Here is a 12,179-nt window from a genome sequence, read left to right on the forward strand (position 1 = left end):
AATTAGAAGGAGAAAGTAAAGTAACTCCAAACACTAATGAAGAAAAACATAATTTTACTTCAAATTGAATCCGATTCCAATGAGGATTCCAATGAGGATAAGGTACATATCTGCCGTTACATGGTAAGTTTTCAGAAATGTACTGTGTTACTCTGTTCAGTTGATGTTGGGTGGAGCTATACTGGGAGTTTGGTGAGGTCACCTGTGTCCATGTACTAAAATAATCCTAAATGTGTACATTACTCACTCCACCCTAGCACATTAAACAAACATGTACACACCCACAGATGACTAATCCCTGCCAATGTAACACCTGTATAATATCTTTAAGATAAGGCAGTGGTTCTCAATCCTGCTACTCGGACCCGGAGCAGTCTCATTTCTCCCTGCAATAGCCACGCATGACTTGCTTCATCAGGTATGAGGAAAAAAGGAAATATGCAGTGTGGCGGGATCCCAGAAGCAGGATGGAGAACTGGCAAGATAAGAAAACATATCTTTCAAATGGAGTTCACCAATCTCTAATGTATTTACATACACACTTCTTAAGCAGCTGTTAAGTAACATCACAATGACTTTAAGTTGCTTTCAAGTTATCACTGGTGTTGAACCCTTGAAACAGACACAATTTAGCATGCACATGCACACACGCTTGACCGCTCCTCTGTCAAACGCACATATTTCATTTGTTCATTGATCAGACTGCTTACATATAATTATATTAATTTCAATTTGAAGAAATGATCAGTGTAATGGGATTTTTTTAACTATAACTCTACTATCTAGCTTTAAAATCAGTTTTGGCACCCAAGTGCAAAACTATCAACCACCCCCCCCTAAAAATAAAAGCTCACATTACACAAGCAACTTACACATGCATTACACAAGCAACTTACATGACAGTGACGTCACAATCATTTATCAATGAGGGTTTACGTGGTCTGCAGCCCCAGACACATAACAACAACACAACAGCAAACAGTTTTCCAAAGAACAATAAGGCATAATTTACAGCTGCAGCCTCTTACTGCTCTCTTTGTGTTGCTTCCGTGACCTGAGCAGCCCAAGATGGCTGTGCATATTTGTTAAACTGATTCTTCTCACTATCCATGACCAAGAGGAGGGGGAAACTCAGATGGCTTATTGGCGAGCCTGCACTTTCGTCACACCTCAGCTTTACACCCGAATGGTGATATGTAGGACAGGGACTCTGGCTGAGGCTCTCATATCAGAACTCAGTTCTGCTATTTGGTGTGATGAGCCAACTTCCTTCCTGTGTCTTAACTGTGAAAGTGTCTCTTTTTCAACTTTATTAACAATTATAGATGGCTGTAAAGGACACTCTCTCGAATCTCTTCCAATCTTACTTGTGCAGCCATATCCCTGCTACACATATGTCTCCTAAATAATCAGTCAGAGAATAAAATGGTCTTAAATGATGCACTAAACAAGAGATAGATAGACAGACACAGACAGACAGATTAGAAAATGACTAGAATTATTGAGCAAAGGTTGCACATGCTCAACGAGTGTCCTCTTAAATGGCAGGTGGTGACAATGCAGAGGTGACCACACTCACCAGGGTCTGGGAAGGGCAGAGGAAACTGCAACAGCAGAGGCAACAACCCACCCCAGCAGTGATGGGATGGGCGGGGTGTGGAAGGGGGGTGGGGTCACTGCATACCAGGGGACTGGACAACATCGCACGCAGGAGGCAGAGGAAGAGGGAAGAAAAGATAAATGCATGGATGAGAGAGACAGGAGAGGACAGGGGGGAAAAACATGAAGGAACATAACGGTGAGAGAAATGAGTGTGACAACAGATGAGAGCAAAGACAAGGAGGGCGAGCAGGTGACTGGCAGAAAATCAAGTCCCCCGGGTCTCAATCACTGTAACTAGTTTAACAATTAAGACCTGGAGCGACAATGTAGGTATATTAAAGTAAATTTCCCAACGTAAACAAGAATGTTTGTCCTCGTCATATCTGCTGTGGCCGTGTTCCTCATTTGGGAAACCGAGCAGTGTACAAAAACCCTCATTTCCAAGAAGCGGGGTTGTTTTTTCCTCTTAAGGCTCTAAACCAATATTATGAAGCAGTCGGTACAAACCAGCCAGGGGCTGTGAGTGATTTGATAACAGAGAGACTGCCAATACTGATTAACAAAGCTTGTGAGGCTAATCAACGGTTCGCAGTGCCCCAACAACCCACTTTGAAAACAAAAAGAAGTTCTGACCTTTCCTCTGTATCCACATTCATAGGTGTTAACAGACAGACCGTGTGCTTGAGAGACGCAGCTTCATCAGCACAGACGATCTCTCTTCATGCCACTTGCATGATAACATTGGTTTGGTTTTTTTCAAAACAGAATAGATTAACAATACATGTGATATAGTAGAAATCTGCTGTATCCATCATCATTTCCTTTCAGCTTCGATGTGGTCTCACACGCTAAACTGTTGATGTGCGAATTCAGGAACCACCTGCTCAAAGGGAAAATTAACTTACTAACATATATAAAATCTCCTAATTATAAGGAGACACAAATGCAAGACTTGATATAAGCATTTTGGCCAGGAAAGCAACACTCTTCCTTTCTAATAACATTGATTTTATGGGGAATGTGTCTTTTTCCAGGGCTGTTCCTGGCAGGTCAGAGGTCACATTTAGATTTTAACCTGAGTCGCATAGCTGAGGTGTATCCTGTAAGTGGCTTTTCCTGATGTCTGCGACCTGCGAGTCTCTTCTACTGCCTTTATCCAACATGTTGATCATGAGAATTCTAGTCATGGGAGTCTGTTGGCTGAGTCACCCATGGTTCTGCAGCCTTTCCTGTAAAGCCCTGTCGGATAATTAGGTAAACTACGAGTTGGCAGGCACAGTGAAACCACCGTGATCTTGTCCTCGTGAGAGAGGACGTGGGACTTCAGTTATGCAATGTTTTTTCCGGTTTAAGATCCTGATCTAATTTGACTTTTGGGTGATGAGCATCATGAGGAGCCCCTAACGTTCTACATTCCAGCAGAAACTACAAGGGACCACAAATAAACCTTTTTCCTCATCAAGACCCACTAGATGTAAAGAAGTTACTTATCTTTAGCTCAGTGTCATGTTCAGGCTCTATCATAGCTCCAGTGTGGAAAATAAAAACGTAGCGCTCTCTTCTTCTTTTACTATTTTCATTACAACAGCGACAGCATTTAAACTAGTGTGGGTCAACATTACAACCAAAACAGCCTGTTCTGGCCTCTCCCGTCCACAGTTGACAGGAACCGGAGCGCCTGTGTGTTTTTGAGTGAACGATCTGACTAAAAAACATGCCACTCAGTGGAAAAAGCTGCGACAGGGCAGAGGTTGGAGTGTGACTCATCCCTGAACTAGAGAGATGAATTATTCATCCGTTGGGCCGACAGTTTGGAACAGCCCAGGAAAGAGCGTGTAAGAGCTGGACTGAAACTGAGCATGGAACAATGAATGCAGATGTGAAAAAGCTCCTGTGGCCAGCAAGCAGTACACAAATCCCCCCAAAAATAAACCTTCAAGAGCAACAAACTACAATACAACCTTACACTTCCTTAACCGGTAACAAAGTCTGAACATAATCGAAATAACGAAAAGTTATATATGCATAACATTCAAATATTAACAACCTTTGGTTAAAGTAGCACAATGATCACAAGACATCATGATCAGAGCCTGACTGCATGCTTTTTATGTTTGGACCTCAGCACTTGATTTTCACTCTAGGATCAATGACCTTAGTCATGGTGAGTCAAGGAAAAGGTCCTTCAAGGCATTAATGTCACTATGGAATAAATGACGTAAATTCGCAACAGTAATGTGAGTAAGTGGATCAGAGTGTCAGCAGTAACTGTGACATGACGTCGTGAGTAGAATGTGATGATTTTTTTCATTAACACTTTATGAAAAGAGAGCTTTTGGTGTGATCACATGAGGTTTGGTCTTACGAAAACCTTTCAAACAGAGAAGGACACTGTGGGGAATTTGTGTGATATGTGTCGTTTATAAGGGCGGCTTCCAAATGATGTGATAATGATAAACATTAAAATCACACCAGATACCAGGTGAGATTTAATGAATAAAGTACATTTACATTTATTTAGACAAGCAACCGTTCTCCCTCCATTGTCTGTCCATATTTCATCCTAACTGGGAGGAAGAAGAGTGAGGGAATCATAGACAGAGCCAATGGCTCCCAGATGCTGATGATCAGGAGCTGTGCGCCACAAACCACCTGAATGTTTACAGAATACTGCCCTTTCCTGTTTCTTGAAACATTGTAAGTGTCTGCTTGTAGTCTCACTGATATGTTTGGAGTCAACTGCATGGAAGCCATCGACCAAAATAGCAAATAAAAAACCATCACCTCTCTGTGTGAAGAGGAACTTGATTCGATTAACCTTTTGCCCTTATAAAAAGTGCTGAAGAAGCAGGACATTGCTGCCTGAGAGACACATACAACAACACAGAACAGAGAAGGAATGGCGTTTCTTTTAAATCTTAAATCATCAAACCGTCCTGGACCAAAAATGGACGGAAAGGAAACCGCTGAACGCACTAGGCACGGCCGGTAAGTGGGTTCCATTCCGCGGTTCTGTGCAGGACTATCACTATAAATATCTCTGAAGATAATGAATAATAAATAATTATTACTTTGTATTCATTGGACAGTGTGCTTGGAATAAATGACTAACGTTATCCTATTTTATCCTATTTAATCAACTTTGACATGAAAGTGAGTCAATATAGACAATAGCCATGAATGTTAGCCCTTTACAACTATAACCTGTCAAAATCAGAACTGACTATAAAATAATACTTACAAGAGAATAGTTCTCTCACTGCAAGTCACCTTATATCCTTTTTGTGCAAAAAAAACCATGAACAAATTCAACCAGTGAAAATATTCGTCACGCCAGGTAGCAACAAACAGGAAGAGTGAAGTGTGTCCATCACCTCACTTTCTCTTAAGCAACATCCTGTCAACTCATACTGAAACTACCATAAGCAACAGATATGGACTATGACTGAATTTGCTCTGATTGGCATTTGGTTTGTTAATCATTCTATGAAATTAACTCTGGGAATGAAGATTTAGGCGCTGGCCAGAAAAGCACCAGAGTCAACTGTTCTGAGAAAACCACACGGCAGAAAACAGCCACAGCAAATTTTCTTTCCATCAAAAAAGAATAAGCATTAAACTTGAGCTATGGCTCTGTGTTAAGATTAAAAACCCTACGGAATGAAAGGACGAGCCTTTATATCGGCCGTTGTGTACAGTGAATGCATAGAATCGGAACTTGACAGTGGCGAGTGTGAGACTGACCCATAAGCCTGCCAACTGAGCTCCCCATTATAAACAGTGGGTCCATTTAAGCAGGTAGCTTCATTCAAGTCTCTGATTCTACTGGGAATCATCAGCACAAAATGAAGGTCAATGTCAGCAGGTTGAGGCTTTCCAGCTCTGTTTTTGGTTGTTACGCCAAGGCTCGGGGTAAATCAGATTAATCCTAATGGAAATTCAGATTCAATTGGCTTAGTCTAGATGAGACAGAGGGGTGTAAGGAATAAAACGTGAGGATATCAAAAAGCACTGCAGGAGTCAGTCGCTTTATGCTTAAGGGCCAAAAAGACACAGCAGGACTTTGCGGTCTGACAGGCCAAAAAATTCCAAGGACAGTTTCCCTCATCACTGTGTTGACCCATATTGACAGCAGTGACTGGCAGGTCCCACATTTGGGTAGGTGGTAGCCTGGACATGCATATACAGTACTCCAAGCACTGATGGGATTGTCAGTGGGAGCTAGAAATTTACTTCATGCGCAGAGCAGACAGCAGTCAATAACAGTATCCATATCAGCGCAAAAGACTCGATCCTGGGGAAGCCTACAGTATCTGCAACATAGGGAACACAGCTGTGCTCTCTAAGCCAACTTGCCTTCTCTCACTCTGGCACACACACACAAATGCACAAACACACACGCACATTCATTACTGGGAAGGTGACAAGTGGATTAACAAAGGAAGTTGTCTCAATGTAAATTCACATTTAAAGTAACCAGTAATAGATTGTACAAACTCGATGCAGTGTCACTATGGCAACTGAGAACAAGTGAGCAGCATTTAGAGATGAATACAAGATTAATACAGAGGAAACAATTATTACAAAAAAAGAAATCATCTACAAGCTTTATGTAACTCTTAAGCTTTGAAAATAATAGCAGGCATTTTCTTAAAGGACGACTTGCATGCTGAGCATCAAAATAATAGTCTACTGTTGTGGCTAAATCAGCTCATCCGTGTGTATGTGTATGCATGTGTGTCAAATCACTGTTGGACCTGCAGGCTGATCCTAATCCACCGAGTCTCGTGATCTGGCTGCTGTTAGTTCACAGGCAGCAGGGACGAAACAGAGCAGGGGGCTGATAGAGATTATAGAACATCTGCCGCACACCCTCCTCATACAATGCCACAGGGACAGGGAGAGAGAAAATACACTCCCACAACATACTGTACATTAAGAACAATATGTGGTATACACCTGCCTACATCCCTCTACAGCAGTGGTTCTCAAAGTGGGGGGCGACCCCTAAGGGGGGGGGGGGGGGGCAGAGCTACTCCAGGGGGGGCGTGGGACCTGTCCCAATATTAAACCCGGCACCGTTTTTTTTTTGCGCACGCAAGCGCAGGAAACGTCACGGACAACACGTTTTTGCTTTTAGATATGTTTTGACTCTATTGAGTTAACCATGTTACTGTGTCCACTTTGTATTGCTACATTTTATGCTGTCTTGATTGAATCACACACCATGAACAAGCTGGGGCAAGATGAGGAAAGTAGCTTTGTTGACTCCAATCAACCATAACAATGTGTGATTCAGTTGGATGTAGTATTAACCAGTAACCAGATGAGCAAAACCCAAGTAAATCCAAATTAAATCTCACATCACAAAATGACATGACATGCGGAATATCACATCCGTTTCATTACAAACTTCCCCAAAGTCCCAATGGATCACAAGAAACATGAAACAAATGTGAAAATGGGACGGCAACAGAAAATAATGACATAGAAAGCAATGATATAGGCTCACTTAAGTCTCTATATTTATGACTGTTCAAGTGGAATCTGTGGAGTTTGAAGCTGTTTGAGAAGCAGAGTCCGGCAGTATGAGAAGCCAAACACGGTCACTCAGTGGCAGCCTGAGCTGAACCTGAACGTTTCCCGCCCCTAGCAGCGCTTTTTCTTACCTGCACATCTGCTCCCTGCAGCCTGCAGTCCATGTACTTTTCCCACGCGTAAGAAACCTCAGCCTTCTGTGGTCTGGCCATGTCGTCCGCGCGTCAAGGTAACAACACCGGTCCCGGCTGTTAAGAAGTGGGGAATAACCAATTTGTCCTTTCGGCTTCGTTCATAGTCTTCCAAGTGGCCCGACGTGACCGGGAAAGCAGAAGGCAAACACTACATATCCCCCAGAGTCGTTCATAAGAGCAGCTCTGCTCTGCCACTTTTCATTTTGGTTTCTGCAGAAAAACAAAAAATGGTAAATGATATTTAAAGGCAGACGAGTTGGCAAATGTCCTCGGGCTTCTTATCGCTGCACTCGGAGCCTCTGACAGCTGGACATGACGCACTTGGAGCCCAAAGTTCTGCCAGTCAAGCTTAACACTACGGTAGCGTTAGCAAAACAAAACGGCCCCAGTGACAAATTAAGCTAGCAAGCTAGTTAGCTTTGCGTCTGACAGAAGCCGTGTCGAAATGGCAGCCAAGTTGCACGTCTCATTTCCGGTCAAGAATAAGTTATTTCACAATAAAAGCGTTTTATTGTTTATGTTGGTAAGAAAATTGCTTTTCAAATCACTGAATAGTAGTATTTATGACTTATGTATACTTATATGAACATATGAATGCTATTAATACCTTTATACCCCGACTTATAAAAGTGAATGTTGAATAATGACTGAGTGAAGGTAATCAGAAAATATTGCCACACATGGTAACACGTACATAGAAGTAAATAAATAATTATAAAAATCAAATTTGTGTACGGTCAAAATGCTCTATTTTGTTCTAGTATGTACAAACGTACAGCAATGCAGACTACTTTCTTCACATGTTTGCAAATGTGTTTCACTGAAATGTTGGTTTTATCAAACACCGTCCTCGGATTAAACGTATATACTTTACATTAAAGTATATTCGTAATTTTTCTTTAATATAATCTGCATTCTGTTTTTAGCAGGGCAGAAAATGCAGCGAAGTCGTGCTATTTTGTTCTGAAAGCGTCAAGAGAAGTTAACCTACTTGATTTAGCTACCTTGACAGCATAAGCGATGAAGCTTCACAATTTTAACAATTATATCCACACCCAAATCATATTAGCCGCGATGCAGAATGAGTTATATAACCTCTTAGAATAAACAACAGAAAGGCTCCGCCATTTTGATTTGTTTGTTTGTAATCTTAGCGTTTAGCAGGTATGTTATGCTGGTGTTTGCAATGGCAGCTGTCAAAACTGTTTGTGTAGCTGAGAGAACTCATCTTTATCAACCTTTATCAAAATAAGATGATCGTACGACGATGACCAAATCTTTATCATAACATCCCACTTGATTGAAATTAAAAATTGATTACATACCTGCGCTTTCAATACATTTAATGGAGCTAGCGATAGCCTGCATTCAGTGACAGTGACGAGTGAGATTTCACCCTCAATGTTGACTGCAGGAGATTTTCGGTCGCTTCTTCCTAGCCAGGAAATAAATCCGAATATCATACAACTCCACCGTCTAATTCGGGGAATGGACGTATTTAAATGAATACAATAGTAAAGTGCAACCTTGAGATAAAGATGCGAGAGGAGTCTTTCAGGTATTTAAATTGTAAAGTAAGGGTGGATATATCCTTGCAGACAAATTAGAGGGTAAAATTCTTTTTCTTATTTAGGTACACACAGCCGGTGACACGCCCATCGTCTCCTGTCTCATTTCTCATTGGATAGCAGAGAAGCATGTCGCCAATCAATCAAACTATGATGTTGAGAATCGATTGTGCGTTGATGGAATCTCTAACTAGATTGGCAGTGCTATTACGCGGTGTATCTTAACTTTTAACGCCTGTTTAATTAATAACACGTATAAAATAATGGTTTTATTGCATTTTGGTTATTAAACGCCCTGCTACTGTGTATGCTTGCTCATAGACAAGCCACGTGTTAAACAATGAACTACAATACACTGTGGAAGTTGACCAAAAACTACAACAAAGCACCACTAGAAGTATTCAAACGAGCTACAATTAAGAACAGCATTTAAGTAAATTTACTTCATTGCGTTACACCTCTGTATCTCAGCTAATGCAGAGTTGTTGGAGACTATACTGCTTATACAGTCTTAACTCGGTGTGTGCTATGTGCTGCAGTGCTCTCTGGTGGCTGTCAGCGATGCCTTCAAGCTAAACTGAGCTGAGCAGAATTGATCAATAGAATAGAATAGCTTTTGTTGTCATTGTACATGAGAATACAACGAAATGCATTAAGTGAGCAATCTGAAGAGGTCATGTGACTTGTTCTGTATATCATGGCTTTAAATTTGTGTTGTACTGACAAAAGCATTGTAAGGTAGTTGAAAGAGTAGTAGTAAAGAGAAATCACACACTAATTAGGATTTGTCAATTTTGTTAATTTCCCACAGATTACATTTTTACCTCCACCAAGGAGGTTATGTTCTTGATCATGTCTGTCCAGTTGTCCATCCGTCTGTGAGTCTGTTACAAGGATATCACAAACAATTCTTGGCAGATTTCAATGAAACTTGGCAGGCCAGTTGGACACAATCCAGGGCAAAATCCATAAACCTTTGGGACCAGTCAGCAATTCCATTTTTATGTTTCGGCCTCTTCCAAATTATGAAACATCAATCAACCTAATACTGGCACTATAACAGTTATATTTCGTCTATAACTTTGGAGCTGGACTTAGCTGAATCAAAGATCTGTCCATGTGTCTACTGGGGAGGGAGGTGATCAATGTCATCACTGAGAGACTGACTTATAAATGGAGGACTTCTCTATGAGAATCACTACTGCTGTTAATAACACTGAAATTTAACTATGCCTTACATTCAACAAGGATTTCCTGCATGAGAAAACAACTAAATGTAACAGCCACAAGTCTTTTCTCAACCCACTTTATCTCCAGTGACATCAACGATGTGATGACAGTGTTTTGTTAGTTTGACAGAGGTGATGCTTAACGTTGTCTTGAATTGACTTACATAAATTTTTTTTCACAAGCAAAGCGGCAACACGAGAGATCCCAGTGTTATTCTTGCTGTTGGCTGGGTGCGATTTAACCAAGGTAACCTTTGTGGTGAATCATGGGTAATGGCACAATGCCTTAACAAGAGGCTGGAGATGGAGCACAAATTGCTGCCTCGTGGTCAAGACTGCTCACGCATCCTCTGTGTTGGCCTTTAATGAGTTCTCACCTCTGCAGTATTTGCGACATAACAATCCAAACAAAACATGGATTCTGTCTTTTTTAACAATAGCAAAGAGTTTGCCAGGTGACCATCCTTTCTAATGGATTTACAAACCTTTCCTAATGAGGAGCCTCATTACATTTGCTGGGTTCTGTCCCTTTTTAGAAAGGAGCCTGATTTGGCTTGGAAATAGCCAATATCAGATTGCTGCATCCATTGGACTGCCCACCACCAGTTAGCTGTCTTCCCAGTGTTCAAGTCTGCTACTAATGGCCGAGTGTGCATAATAGACTGCTACATATTTGTGAGCTATATTGAGTAAAACATGCTAGTTTTTCCAATTATGAATAACTGAGAAAAGCAGAAAATGCTCATTATAATCAGCTTATGGTTAGAATCTTAATCAACTCTACTCTGACATACCCCACAAGCAAACAAATACAAGCTGGCCCTTTCAGAAAGTTTTGTTGACATCATACAGAATTGAAAATAAATGTACGACACTTACCAAGTAGTCCCTTGACTTCTGTTCCATTGTCAAAATGGAGATAACACAGAGGAGTACGATACACAACCGACCATCGTGAAAACCAAGGGAAATTGAAGAACAGTCTGTCTCGTCTCTCTTTATCTCTCATGAAAGAGAAAATTACTTTATAGTCAATAGACATTATACAGTAATTATTATTAGTATACTATTATATTAAACTATTAGTGTTTTTAATTTATTTAATTGGTTTTGTTATTGTTTGTTATTATTGTTTGTTATTTCAAAACAAACTGTCTTTCAATCTTCTGTTAATTTTACCTTTATTCACGTTCTTCATTATTGAGGCTCAGAAAAGTAGAGGTGTTCTGAAATATTTGTTATTGGTGAATATAATCATTGAAATTTTGTTTGTGTGTGTGAGTGAGGGAGAGAGAGAGAGAGAGAGAGAGAGAGAGAGAGAGAGAGAGAGAGATATGTAAAATGACTTAACAACACACTTAAATTATATATATTTTGGTATAATAATAATGGTCAGGTAATAGATGTTTTTGTCATACAGTTTTTGTAACACACGAGGGCGCCACTATGCTACTAGAAACCACAGAAACAGCAGACAAACATGTTATAAAAATGTTTATTTGTTTGCTGCCCAGCATGTGAACTCATCCCACCAGCTTGTATAGACATTTAGACACAATAATACTTCCATGAGATAACTTATGGGATAATCCAAACATGCCACACATAGCACAACTGACATGATGTCATGTGTTGCTGTGAAGAATTTCACATTAAATTATTTATCCCTTGAGTTTTATTCTCAGTGTATGTGCACGCACCATAATAATGTTTATATTATTTACAAATTCTGAAAGGCAATTCTGAATTCATAAAGATGGGGATGTAAAAGTGTAGATAAGGTTTAACACTGAGCAATAACAGGCACAGTCATTCAACTTTTCAGTGGCATTTTCAGCAGCTACAGTTTGAGTAATGCTCAGCGGCTCCTAATCTGCCGTCAAAACATCAGAACGATGTGATCTCTGAAAGCGTGACCTCCTCCGCTCAGTACCTGCTGTCCCTCTCCACACAGTTCACATCCACGGCGTTGTCGGGACATTTGCAGGACCGTCCAGCTGGCGTTGCTAAACAGAGGTGAGTGCAGCCGCCGTTATTTACTGCACAGT

At 40.7% G+C, this 12,179-nt stretch overlaps 2 protein-coding genes across 5 annotated transcripts in view; both read right to left on the bottom strand.

Annotated features, from left to right (window-relative positions):
* lyst (lysosomal trafficking regulator) overlaps positions 1 to 8,909 on the bottom strand; it is a 46,461-nt gene extending 37,552 nt beyond the window's left edge. For all 3 annotated transcript variants that reach the window (XM_076162367.1, XM_076162359.1, XM_076162351.1), the window contains exons 1-2: positions 8,660 to 8,909; positions 7,272 to 7,544 (exon numbers count right to left, since the gene is read on the bottom strand). In XM_076162367.1, coding sequence (XP_076018482.1) covers positions 7,272 to 7,352 — 81 coding nt within the window. In that variant the 5' untranslated portion in view covers positions 7,353 to 7,544; positions 8,660 to 8,909. The remainder of the gene's footprint in view (positions 1 to 7,271; positions 7,545 to 8,659) is intronic.
* Positions 8,910 to 11,612: 2,703 nt separating this feature from the next.
* The window catches only part of nid1a (nidogen 1a), a 13,018-nt gene continuing 12,451 nt past the window's right edge, over positions 11,613 to 12,179 (bottom strand). For both annotated transcript variants that reach the window (XM_076164661.1, XM_076164670.1), the window contains exon 20: positions 11,613 to 12,179. This exon is cut by the window's right edge and continues 9 nt beyond it. In XM_076164661.1, the coding sequence (XP_076020776.1) occupies positions 12,058 to 12,179 (122 nt within the window). In that variant the 3' untranslated portion in view covers positions 11,613 to 12,057.

Source organism: Genypterus blacodes, unplaced genomic scaffold (assembly GCF_046128005.1).
Source record: "Genypterus blacodes isolate CSIRO-AG114 ecotype Tasmania unplaced genomic scaffold, CSIRO-AGI_Gbla_v1 ptg000012l_1, whole genome shotgun sequence".
Lineage (NCBI taxonomy): Eukaryota > Metazoa > Chordata > Actinopteri > Ophidiiformes > Ophidiidae > Genypterus > Genypterus blacodes.